Below are 13855 nucleotides of genomic sequence, written 5' to 3' on the forward strand. Positions count from 1 at the left end.
GAGGAGGAGGGCTGCATCGATTCTCCTTAAATGACAGCTGACAGGGGAGAAGAGAGCAGATTTGAAAAGGTGCCAGATGCGCTGTGATTGGTTTGTGGGAGATGAGACGAGTCTGATTGGCTTAGTTGGGGGTGGTATATTGTTGTGGGAATGGAAAGATAAATGAAAGAAGGCGGATATATCCATTTAACATACAGTATCTATGTTTATTATAACATTTTTCTGCATGTCAAAATGAAAGACAGCACACACACCTATCAATCATCAAACCGTGGGGTCTTAATTCATTACGTGTTGATTTCTATCAACACGTAATGAGGGGGGGGGGGGGGGGGGGTGGTAGAGCAGGTAGAGTACTTCGTGACCACATAGTGTGAACGTTGTGATCAGCTGTTTTAGCGCAGTTCTCCAGTGAAGGGGGGGGGAGTCTCCCTCCGCAGCCGGTTGGCGTAGTTTTGGCACAATTCCGTTGTACAGACCGACGTTAACAGCAGCCCTGTCTGTGCACACGGAGACCGACTCTGTCGTCCGGTGATCTAACCGCCTTCTGGAAAAGCTTCACAAGTACGTCGGTACGCAAATGCGCTTTGTGACACAAGTGACGGTACGCATTTCAGATTACGCACATAACCTGCGTACCAGTTATGTGCACCCCTGGTTTGTGTTCCGATAATCCAAAAATCAGCTCCTAAATTCTAACCCTATCTCCTATTCCTTGACCTCTGAGTGAAACGTCACGGGGTTAAGGGATAGTGGATAGGAGAATTCAAAAGGACTTAGGAGAAGAGACTGCGGTACTTTAGAGAATCCGAATGCACTATCACTATCCGACGTGTTTATGATGCGCCAGCGGTCGTCATTGTGTGCGTCTGCTGCTGTGGGGAAACTATGGAAACTACAGTTTTCTATACAGCGGACTACAACATGGATGTTTAATAAGAAGGAGGGACTACTGTAAACTCATCTAGAGACTCTGCACCGTGCTCTGATGCTGTTGCTTTATGAACGTGGACAACAGAGAAACATATTCTTCATGACCAAAGCTGGAATTTAAATAAAAAAGGAAAGTGAAACTTATGCTCGTCACCCTCTACCTCCGGTCCACATTAATACAAATGATCCCAATACGTATGATTGTATGAAAATATCTTAAAATCAATACAAATGTATTTATTATAAACGTTAGTCCTTAACATCTATCACTGTGTATATCACCATTCAAACAGCTTTTAAAAGTTGAACAAACCCCACACAGCTCAGTAAAGACTGTGAGATGTTGACTTTATTTGATCATTTCAGTAAAAACTAACATTCATATTTCTCTTTTTGATTATAATACTGATGAACGTTCAGAAAAAAGCACTTTGGCAATTTACCACATACGTTTTAAAATGCTTAATAAGCACCGTAACTTTCATGATATCATTTCTCGGTCATAATCGGTTGTTTCTGTGAACGGCCGACTGTTGTGACGGCAAATGCTGCGGCTGCAATGCATTGTGGGGCAGCATTTTCTCCTCTCCTTTCGGTTAGGGAGGTCCAGTGGTTCCTAAGCTAAAGGAGGTTATAAAGGAAGTTTGAAACCTCCTTTCCTTTCATTTGGGGAATTGGAACGGCACTTATCATGGTTGCCAGTGACGTACTTCCGGGTCATTTCACTCCGTTAGGAAGGTTCCTAAGCTAAATGGACTATTGGAATGCAACCCTGTACTACAGCAAAAGTATTCTCCGTCGGGACTTCCTGCAACAACACCACGCCGTTATCTTGATTCTGATTGGCTAGAAGACATTATCAAATATGTTCTATTGAGAAGACGATCACTACGTGACAAAAGTTTTCAAAACCGTTTCTGGTCTTCGGTATTTCCAGACAAGTGGCTACTGAAATCAATCTTACTAACTGCTGTCTGTGCAATTTACTCCGCGCGAGTTGGCGGACTTTATTTTGCTTACTTTAACATCATTTTTCATGGTGGGGCTAAGCCATTTCTTGGTATGGGTGTAGCCTACCCCAGCCATACCCTGGCGCTGCCACTGGTGGGATGTATGGGGCGGGCCATTCTGCACATGCGTTAAATGCGTTAAATATTTTAACGCAATTAATTCAAAAAATTAATTACCGTCGTTAACGCGATAATTTTGACAGCATTAAATAAAACATAAGAGGATTTCTAGTCTGTCATATAATAGCGATGAATGTTGAAAATATATTGTTGTCATAGTTTATTTAGATTAAACGCTTGAAGAAAGCATTTCTACAGTGGCAGTTCTAGGTCAATTTCACCAGGGGGGCATGCTGTAGCCAGTTATTGTATGAGAGGGGGGAGACATAATTCCATTATTTTTCAAATAACTTGTGTCAAAAGCACAGTACAAATAAGACTTTAAAATCAGAACATACATGTATTTCGACACCTTCGGCTCAAGTTACAGCACAGTCTTTGCTGCAACAGTATTACAAATGGTATTATCATAGACTCTTCTTTAGAAAGGGGGGCCACAGGGCAGTCAAATCTCAATAGCCGCATTCACACCGCAGGACTTTCCCTGGTACTTTGGTTCTTTAGTTCCGTTAGTACCAATAATGTCGCGTTCACACCGCCGGGACTACTCAGTGCCGGGAACTCTTTTGGCCATTTTCAGTCCCTGCTAGAGAGGTGGTACGAACCTGGTGATAAAAGAGTGCCAATTTCTATTCTATTTATATTGGCTGGGCGAATTGCAAACTACGCCCCGTTAGACTCTGAATTTTTTTTGTTAGGCAGCCATTTTTTTCCTCGCTACAAAACCACATCCACACCTGAGCGAGTAGTTTTTTTGTACTTTAAAGCAGTTATGACCACACGTACTACAACACCGGAGCGGTGGAATGATGAGGAAGTGTCGGCGCTTCTGGCAATTTACTCTGAGGACGGGATGCAGCAGCTTCTACAGAAAGCAGTTCCCAACTCCAAATGTTTTGAGCGATGTTCGCAAAAGCTACTTGAGCTGGGAATCGTGCACAGTGCACACGGATGCCGGGTAAAAATAAAGAAACTCAGGCAGGACTATAAACAAATTAAAGACCACAATAATAAGAGTGGTAACGATTTTCTATTATTATATATATATATATTGCCACTGTTTTTTAATACTGACACCTAACTTGCACTAAGGTGTGTCTGCTGCTATATATATTGCCACTGTTACATTGTTTTGAAACTACTTACACTTTATTTTACATTTCACACTTTTATTTAACTTCAATTTACGTCAATTTACACACCTGGAACAGCGTGATGCCGTTATTGTTATGTCTTGACTGTGCAATAAAACAAACAAACTGGCGAAGCTTTATTTATTGTGTCCCACCCCAAATTTGCAGAATAGAAGAATGTGAAAGCAGACAGGTGTCGGTGGTTGAATTTATCTACGATGTTGCAACCTTGTGCAGCAATGGCAGGGGCAGAAACACAAGTCTTACACACATAAACACAAGTCATTTATCATGTCATTTGTTTTAGATGAATAAGGGAAAAACACCAAACAAGGGTTAATGTCCTTTTCCAAAATCAGCCTGAGGGGGTAATATATAATACATATATAAAGATAAAGTCCATTGTTATAATGGGGTATTTTATTTGTAAATGTATTTATTACCCTTATGAACTCCATCATGTCTTAGGTCGGAAAGTAAACAAACGCCTCATACAGCGGGTGGGCTTTATACCCCCTCCCCCGTGTAGTTCTTCTTCTCTCGGTTTTTTTTTTGTACTCGCCGTGAAGTGGTTTTGTGGCCTGCCAGTAAACCCAGAGAAGAAGAAGACGAAGTGACGTCAGCGTAATCTTGCCTCAGGGAAAGTACTGCGGTGTGAATGCGATTGGCACTAGCCCCCTGGCAGGTTTAAGTGCCTTGGTACTTTAGTGCCGGCACTAAAGTACGGCAAGTCCTGCGGTGTGAAAGCGGCTAATGTAACATGGGCACTGGCCCCCCGTGGGCCCCCTCCTAGATTCTCCCATGCTTTTCACAGCGTCTTTCTGACAGAAATAGATGCTATGTGGACACATGGCTTTAAAGGACAATTCCCACTCTCCAAGGTTAACAATGTCACATTGAAAGAGTAAATATGTCCAACTACTTGGTGATAAAGATGAATGATTAGCTTAAGTTCAATGAACGTGCTGCTAGGAAGGTAAACATAATGTGTTCTTGTTAGCGTGTGTGTTGGCAGGTTAACTGACGTAACAGGGGGCAGTAGCAGATGATTTTATATTTTTCTCTCCATATGTTCTCAAATCAAGCAGTTGGTGTCCAGTGGAATCAGTCTCTGATGTGTCCTGCAGAGTGACATTATGGAGACAGCAGCAACAGGTGAGTTTAGACTTTATCCTGTCGTCTGCTTTAAAAGTAATTTAAGAGCACCATGTCCATTTCTTCTAATTGTTTTTGTATGTATGGATGGATGGATGGATGGATGTATGGATGGATGGATGGATGGATGGATGGATGGATGGATGAATGGATGGATGGATGGATGAATGGATGGATGGTATTTATGTATGTGTGTATGTATTATAACCATTGTTACTATAGTACCATTCTGTGGACCTGCAGTTCACTGTGATGGATTACACACAAAATCAATATTTTCACTAGCTTTTTGCCTCTCTGCTGCTGCAGTCTTTTTGAAAAAAAGGTTAATTCACAAAACTGGAAACAGTTAATAAAACCCTTGCATGTTCCCTTACATTAAAGAAAACATGTGAATGTATCAATGTTGTGTACTCTTATAGGGTCAGATGATCCGCCACCTGTGAAACAGAGCAGCAGCTATGGATTGCTGCCACCTAACAGTGAGTTTAACTGAACTGAGTCTGTTTTAATCAAGGTTCATTCACAATAATGGAACCAGTCAATAAAACACTCAGCATACACCCTTTAATCAAATGTGAATGTTCTGTATTCTTATAGTGTCAGATCATCTGATCCCTGTGAATCGGAACCGCAGCTATCAATGGCTGCCACCTAACAGTGAGTTGAACTGAACTAAGTCACAACTTTCCCTTTGTATATTACCTTCTAAACTACAGGGGGAGTAGGTTATGGGTACAACATCTTTGTTTTAGTTTAATATTTGCAAGATCATTGGGGATTTTGCATGTTGAGGATGATAACAGCTGACACAATTACTCAAGTCCACCTTTAAAACTGTTACTTCATCGCGAACTATCAATGGGGGGGGGGGGGGGGGAGCTCAACGCTCATGAACTGTCAACAGGAGGGCGGGGGGAGCCTCGCTGCGGGGAAGCTGTGGACCTCTTTCGCCAGCGGTCAGCGCAACTTACATGATGCCATTTAAACAGACGGCCCCCTCTGTGATTCTCCAGAACACACAGATGGCCAGTCTGTGTAGCATATTATTTTCTATGACAGATGAGCAGATCGCCACTGGGCTTTCAACTAGAGACACAGCCACGCAAAAACTGCGGCATGTGTACACCCCTGATCGTTTCACCATTAAAGACCCTGCAAAAGCTAAAATTCTAAATTCCACACACTCCCCCCCCCCCCCCCCCCCCCTGCCCCTGCCTGAGAAGCCTCTATTGGACTGCTTTGTTTACTTCTGTCACATAATGACGTCACATAGTAACACTCACGCTTCTATTGGCTAGCACTCAAACACAGTGTACTTTATAGGCTAAAGGGCAGACAGACAACAGGCCAGCTAACCAATCAGAGCAGACTTGGCTCTGGTTTCAGACAGAGGGTGAAAAGAGGTGCTGCAGTACAGGCAGTATTTGAAAAATTAGAGCATGTAAAAATGTCACAGTAGAGGCACACATTTACCTTAAAAATGTGCATAATATGTTCTCTTTAAGTATTTAGTTAGAGTTATTCTTCTAATTCTGTGTTTTTATTTTCAGTGTCTGAGCTGAGGGTTGTTCTGCTGGGGGACAGCTGGTGTGAGAGGAGTTCAGTGGGGAACTACATACTAGGAAAGACTGTGTTTGACACTGAAGAAGAACCGGACCACTGTCTGAAATTCAGTAGGCAGTTGAAAGGAAAAGAGATAGTTCTCATCAACACCCCAGATCTGCTGCACGCCAACATCTCTGAAAACAAACTGACAGAGTATGTGAATGACTGTGTGAGCCTCTCTGATCCTGGACCTCATGTGTTCCTGCTGCTTCTACAGCCTGAAGAGTTCACTGAGGATCACAAACTAAGACTTTGCAGAGTCTTGGAACTCTTCGGTGATCAATCTTTTGATCATGCACTGATTCTGATATCACCACCCACAGAGGAGAGTTCAGGTGCCGTGGATTTTAAGCAGCATCCACTCTTAAAAGACATGATTGCAAAGTGTAGAAGCAGATATGTGATCGACCAGTCAGAGCTGTTAACACGTCTGGGTCAAACTACAAAGGAGATCTTTGGACACCTTGAGGGCAGTGCATTTTATGATGAGGAAGTAGGTTTGATCATGATAAAGTGTGAATGCATGAAAGCAGCTTTAAACCTGGTTCTGTGTGGGAGGCGAGGAGCATGGAAGACTTCAGCAGCCAAGGCCATTTTAGGTCAGACAGAGCTCCATTCATCAGCCTCCAACTCATCAGAGTGTGTTAAACATCAGGGAGAGGTGTCTGGATGCCGGGTTTCCCTGGTGCAGCTGCCTGCCTTGTGCGGAAAACCTCAGCAGGAAGTGATGGAGGAATCATTCAGGTGCATCTCTCTTTGTGATCCTGAGGGCGTCCATGCCTTCGTACTGGTCCTACCTGTGGGTCCCCTCACTGATGAAGACAAGGGAGAGTTAGAGACCATCCAGAACACATTCAGCTCTCAAGTCAACGACTTCACCATGATTCTGTTCACCGTGGAGACAGATCTCACAGCTCCAGCGGTCGTTGACTTTATACAGAAAAACAAAGACATCCAGGAGCTCTGTCAGAGCTGTGGAGAAAGATATGCTGTTCTCAACATCAAGGACCAGCAGCAGATCCCAGAGCTGTTGGATGCTGTGGAACAGACGAGAGTTGAAGGATCCAGGTGCTTCACGATGACGATGTTCACTAAGGCTCAGATGAAGAAGCTTGAAGAGCTGGATAACGCTAACAGAACACTTAACGCAAGAAAGAAAAGTGAGATGGGAGAAGATGACGAAAGAGAGCGTCTCAGGATGGTACTGATCGGGAAGGCTGTCGGTGTGAAGAGTACAATTGGAAACACCATTTTGGGTGAAAAACATTTCCGCCAGAAGTTTGTGACCACCGTGTGCCAGAGAGCAACAGGAGAGATTCATGGACGGTCTGTCGCTGTGGTCAACACACCTAGCTTGTTTGACACACCTCAGTCTGATGATGACCTCCGACGAGAGGTTAGAAAATGCCTCAGCATATTGGCTCCTGGACCTCATGTGTTCTTACTGGTGCTACAGATTGGAAACCTTACACAAGAGGAAAAACACTCAGTGGAACTGATCAAGAAATATTTTGGCAAGAAGTCTCAAGATTCCATCATCATTATACTCACCGGAGGACAAGAACCTGAAGATAAGTTATCTGAGAGTTATGCCGACGTTTGTGGTGGCTTTGTCAAAAAACTCATCAATGACTGTCGAGGGAGGTACCAGGTCTTCAACGAAGGTGACACAGAGGGCACGCAGGTCAGGGAGCTGCTGACCAAGATCGAGACCATGGAGAAGGAAAATGGCGGCTGCTGCTACACCGAGGGATACACAGTAAAACAAGTGGAGAGGATTTTGAAAGACAAAGAAGAAGGAAGGAAAAGAAAGGAGGAGAACCTGCGAAAAAAACATGAAGATGACATGAAAACACTGGAGCGCAAAATCAAAGAAGAGGAGAGAAAGCTGAGGGAAAAACAGCTGAACGAGAAGGACCAAAGCATCAACAAGGAGCGAGAGAAGAGAAAGCAAGAACGGGAGGAAGTTGAAAGGGGACGGAAGAAACAGGAAGACACTACACGACAGGAATGGAAAAGAAAACTGGATGCGTTAGAGGGAAAGGTTCAGTATGAAAGAGAGCAAAATGAAACATATGCAAAGAAACTGGAGCAGATTAGAAGAGAGGTCAAGAGAGATCAAGAGTCCTGGAATAGGGAGCGAAAGGACACCTGGGAACTAATACATGAAGAGGATAAACAGAGCCTGAAGGAGTGGAAGGTCAACTACAGGAATCTGCAAGAGGAGTACCATTATAAGAGAAGAAAATACACATACTGCATAGTGGTGCTGATGTTGTCTCTATCGTATTTATTATCTTATATATTTCTCAGTTAGGAATACCCATGCATACACACTACAGACTTGTAATGGACATTCCTACATTCACACATCATTGGCCATGCCATCAGTAGCAGCTTGGGGTTGAGTATTCTGCCAAAGCATACATCCACATGATGACTGCAGCTGCGAACCCACAACCTTCCGTTTGAAAGAAGACCGCACTACCTCACAGCCAGACTCTTCCCGTTGAAAAAAACTCTATGGCTGAAGTGTTAGTCGGTCTGGATACACACACAGAGACACGTAGCAGAGTTGGTCTCATATCTAATATCCATCTGTGTGTTCTGAAGAATCACAGCAGAGTTGGTAGTCCAGGGAGGCTGGCACGCATATATTTTGTTTACTTTAATGTAACATAATCATTTAAAGGTCTCCCTTGAAAAAGAGATCTATGATCTCAATGGGACCAATCTGGTTAAATAAAGGTTTGAAATGAAAAGGGGCCTATTATGCTTTTATGCCTCAAATGCCTCGATTGTACTCCTTTGTTTACGTAACATTCCCGCTACTATTCCCAACCCGCTGGTTCTTCAACATATTGTTTGTGATGCTAAGTGGCGAGACATCTCTAAGCGGATGACCAATTACAACAGAGCTAACCAATCAGAGCAGACTTGCCTCTGGTTTCAGACAGAGCGTGAAAAGAGGTGCTGCAGCACAGGCAGTATGAGAAGAATAAAGACCTTTTTAAGCATTAAAGCACTAATGCAACCGTTTGGTTTTAACTTGAAAAGACATCTTCGATAACATTACCAGTTAAGATCAAAGTTCGGAGGCTTACTTTTAAAATGTATCCTGTAAAAACTGTAGTCTGACTATCAACATGTAAAAGTATTGGATAATGGATAACCTCACTATTGACTGTAATTATAATAAATACATGAGAAAATCAATGTGATGTTTTTTACTTAAGTGAATTATGTTATAATACAGAACAATGTGACCTTACTAAAGAAGAAGCCAAGATAGTTATTATCTAAAATGTGTCTTCTGCTCAGAGATTGTATTTATAGGAAAACCTGCCTTTCATTTAGTTGAATCGGCACTTAAGCCCACACACACTATTCAATGAACATATTTGAGCTACTGAAGCAATGAAAGTGAACACCATACAGCAGATTCAGGCAGCAGGCGTATAGATTTACACTTAAAGTATTAGCCTACAGTACAGTTTACAGAGAAGAAATGAAAGCTGATCCTTTTACAACAAACCCAATACGCTCTTTTTAGTTTATTAGTGACATTGTAATCCAGTTTATAATTTTTTTAGAAATGTAACAGTAATCTGATGGGAATACAGAATTTCTGTAGGAGCTTGCATTGTCTGAAGTAGGTGTGGTCAGCAGTTACTGTAAGTATTGAGTCATAGATGCAGGGTACTGACTCCTGCAGTGCAGTGGAGAGCGTTTGTTGAAAGTGGTCACATAACATTTGAAAACAGCCACAACCGTGCACCTTGCACTCGCGTCACTGGTGCGTACCAGTACTTAAAAAATAAATACTGGATTAACTTGGCACTAATTGTTGTGGGCTGGGCAGGGTCATAGTCCAGCTGTTTTTGAAGTGAATCCAGGCCAACGCTACTGTAACATATTGGTGAATACAAGATCTTTGATTACAGAGATCACGTTGATGACGTAATGCATGTGTGCATGTTACGCGCCAGACACTCGGAATGAGAGAAGTAGTCCGCTTCATCTGTTTATGTAGACACTTACATGTCCATAGAACAGAATATTACAGCTACCATGATAAAAAGTTGTGAACTGTGCTGCAGAATTATCTAAATGTTTAGATGTTGTTCCTCCATGGCTATCAACCTTAAGAGATTTTCTGATTTGCCCAAGTGGCAGTGTTCTGTGGTTAGGGCGCCTGCTGCTGGTGGAGAGATAGGAGTGTCTCAGCTGGAGATCAGCAGCTGACTATAAAGGTATGCTGGGAACCTGGTTCTGGGTTTCGTTCGAGTCGAATAGTGTTTTTTGTTTGCTTAAGAAGGTTCCTTACAGGGATAATATGACCCAGAAGTACCTACATGGCAGCCATGATAAGCTCTTTGAATTATTTAGATGTTAGGAAAGGGTTTTTAATGCTACCTTTAATATCCCCTTTCGCAAATGATACACTGGACCATCCTTAAAACTGAAAATGAGATAATGCTGTCCCACAATTCCTTGCAACTGCAACATTTAGGTCAACATAAGCCAGGGCATATTTGTTTAATATAATAAATATTATTAGTTGTTTTTGCTAAACCTTGTATCATTGAAGCGTTTGCTGTGCCATCAATAAGTACAGTTACTAAGCAACTGTAGCAGGGCTTTTGCTATTTGTTTCGCCATGCTGCAAATTACAATGTCCATTCGTTATTAATACTGCCCTCATCTAATCAAAAATAGCAGTTAGCCCAGCAATCAAGCAAAAAAGATGCTCATGTCTTTTTTCACGTCATTTATTTGGCACCACCTTGTTAATGTGTGTATTTAGCTATTTGTTAGCCATGTGGATGCCTGTTGCATTCTGGGAGACTCCAGAATGATGGATGAATGAATATAAATAATAATCAACATTTATTATATATTCCCAAGCATAAAATGTCTTCTGCTTACCCTCCTGTTATATTCGTTTTTTGTAACAGCAATAATATTCGTGGGTCAATTTGACCCAGTTTAATTATCCAAAAATGGTTTTTGTACATAGTTTGTACCTTTTATTACTATCAATGAAATCAATATTTAGTGCAATTGTGTTACTCACCCCTCACAGATCATGATTCCATTAGAATAAGTCACTCGTTTTTCTCAAAACATATACATTCAAACACATTTTTCTATTTTCTTTTTTACATTGGAAAAACCTTGATATAAAATACATTAGTTTTGCATAACATAACATGTTTTAAATTCATTTTAATTCGTTTTACAATTGGTTGATGTTGATAAATAGAGACGAGACACCTCTTCTGTTCAGGGTCAAATTGACCCGTTCACTTAGAATCAAGCCAAATGAGTCATAAGGATTTGTATTGAAAGTATTTAATTGTAACATCAATTAAGAGTGTGTGTGTGTGTGTGTGTGTGTGTGTGTGTGTGTGTGTGTGTGTGTGTGTGTGTGTGTGTGTGTGTGTGTGTGTGTGTGTGTGTGTGTGTGTGTGTGTGTGTGACCCCTTTTAGCATCCACTTTCACTGCCGGGTCAGATTGACCCGAATACCATCTCTGTGATATAGACATGTAGGGGGAGGTTCCAAATGCATGACATGAACCATTTTCATTTTACTTGTTTATTACACTAATTAAGGTAAGTAGAAGAAGTTTCATACAAAAAAATACTTGAAAGTATTTTTCGTAGATTTTCAAACGGGTCAATTTGACCCTGAATGTAACAGGAGGGTTTTAATAGACTTCTTCTGGCATAAAGAAGTGTACGTGAAGTCTATATGTGTATGGACACGTTTTTGAATTAATTATCATCTTTACATTTTCTAATGTCCAAATATAATATAAATGTTTTTATGATTTTCAACAGGAAGTGTCAACAAAACTGGGCAAACATTTGGGCAGAACAAAATTGACTACATGCATTTAAATGTGGCAGGTATATATACAAAGTTTTGTTTTTTTGTTTTTGTGGTAGGTTCTGTAATAAAAAATGTCCCTTTTACTGTAATCATATTTCAACAGAACAATGTAAAATATGAGCATTCATGATTGATGCCAATGATCATCCTGTAGATGGCAGCAGCATCCAAATTTGGACTGAAGCCTGAATACAAGACAAGGCTGTACAGTACAGGCAGTAGAAGTATTTAGATATAGCTCTAGATGTGTTCTTGTAGAAGTAATGATACCTCAATTTAAAAATAATCAATTTTGAGTAAAAGTCTAAAAAAAAAAATTATTAAAAGTGAATGTAATTTTCATTTTGCCATTTGTTTGAGGTTGATTATTATATCATATTAATTACTTTTTTTTTAGAAAGACTGGAAAAGTCATTTTGTGCCTCTTGAAATAGGTAATTATTAGAAATAAATTGATCATACAAGTAAGCAACTCTATATGGGGTTTAAAGCTAGGGAGGAAGGATAGCGTCAATAGTTATTTTTTCTTTAGGACTCTTTCTTATAAAGTAGCATTTGCATGACAGAGACTGAATGACATTGCAATGCAATTCATTATTATTATTCATATAACCCTGGCTAGCATTAATTCAGAGTTCAAACATTTAAGTTTTATAAAAAGTTAAAAGTGTGTAAAAATGGTTAATGATGATCAAAGATTAGCTAATTGTATATAGCTTCATAGGATTGGTGCCATGTACATGATACACATTTGGCTAATATGTCAAATGTGCTCAGAAAACGCAGTCCGCTCTTCTGCTTGACAAAGTGGTGGCCAATGATGTGCCGTAGAGAGATCTGTGTGAACAGATTCTCATTCTGGCCCACTACTCCAGCAGCTGATTTTCTGACAGGTGCAACATCAACCAGAGAGGATGAAATAATCTCACAGTCACACACCACTGGGTCACACAAACAGGGCTTATGATCAGAGACCGCTGTTCCACCGACCAGCTGGTGGAAGGTGGGAGGACACCGGGCCAAAGTGGCTCTCTCATCTCTGAAATGCAGCTGCTCAGGTGTTCTCAGGCAAGGTATGAAAATTGCTTCAGCGCTCAGAGGCCATCAGCTACACTGTAACTGAACCATGAAACCTACTTCCTGCAGCTGTGATAGTGCAGATCAGAAAATGTTTCCTAAAGGTTAATTAAGTAAGAAACATGACCAGAGTAGAAGTCACACTGAAATGCAAAGTGAAGATTTCAATGATGGCTGTGACTGTTTGGCAGCTTGTCTTGCATATGTAATGTTGAGAAAATGTGGCACACTTTCCAGACTGGCTGCTGTGACAAATGAAAACTATTTGCTGCCAACTTTCAAGACCCCTATACAAACCGTTCTAAAATTGACTACTTCTCCTTCTCCTCCAAAATGATGAACCCTTGCAAAAATGGAGGTCACTCAGCCAGAGAGATAGGGCTGATGAAGTGACTTCTTATCTGTTCTGTCAAAATGCTTGAGTGATTTTTGATCATGTTGATGTGCTGTACCCTGCATGATAACAAGGAAAATGTTTTACCTGCTGTCTATCAATTTGTCGGGATGTAGACAGTTATTACATGACAGGTCACACACTTCTTATCAGTCACCCCTTCACATATCACTTGTAAATACTTTGGATCATGAACATTTACCCTGACATTCTAAGTCCCAAGAGGATGAACCCTATGTCTTTAATGATCCCTTGACTTTCCTGTTGTACCACTGGCAGGGTTGGCGTGGTTTTCTCATTGCCTTTTGAAATTAGTACAAACATCTAGAGCCATCATAAAGTCAAGAAATGTAACTGGTCCATAACTTTGGTTTATAACAAAATACCTGCTAAATGTGTATTCCTATTCCAATGTTAGCATGCTTACAGTACACGCAAACAAATATATGGTGAACCTACTGTACCATTACAGAACGTATTCATATAAGCATGCTAACACGCTCAACAGATGGTACACACTGTAGCAT

At 41.1% G+C, this 13855-nt stretch overlaps 1 protein-coding gene across 1 annotated transcript; it reads left to right on the plus strand.

Annotated features, from left to right (window-relative positions):
- The first annotated feature begins 3883 nt into the window (after positions 1 to 3883).
- Positions 3884 to 9175, plus strand: LOC117545431 (GTPase IMAP family member 8-like). Its single transcript, XM_034215204.1, has 4 exons — positions 3884 to 4351; positions 4774 to 4833; positions 4952 to 5011; positions 5905 to 9175. Exons 1-4 carry the CDS (start codon positions 4333 to 4335, stop codon positions 8274 to 8276), a joined length of 2511 nt encoding a protein of 836 aa, XP_034071095.1. The 5' UTR covers positions 3884 to 4332; the 3' UTR covers positions 8277 to 9175.
- Positions 9176 to 13855: the final 4680 nt, after the last annotated feature.

Source organism: Gymnodraco acuticeps, unplaced genomic scaffold (genome assembly GCF_902827175.1).
Source record: "Gymnodraco acuticeps unplaced genomic scaffold, fGymAcu1.1, whole genome shotgun sequence".
In the NCBI taxonomy this organism is placed as follows: domain Eukaryota; kingdom Metazoa; phylum Chordata; class Actinopteri; order Perciformes; family Bathydraconidae; genus Gymnodraco; species Gymnodraco acuticeps.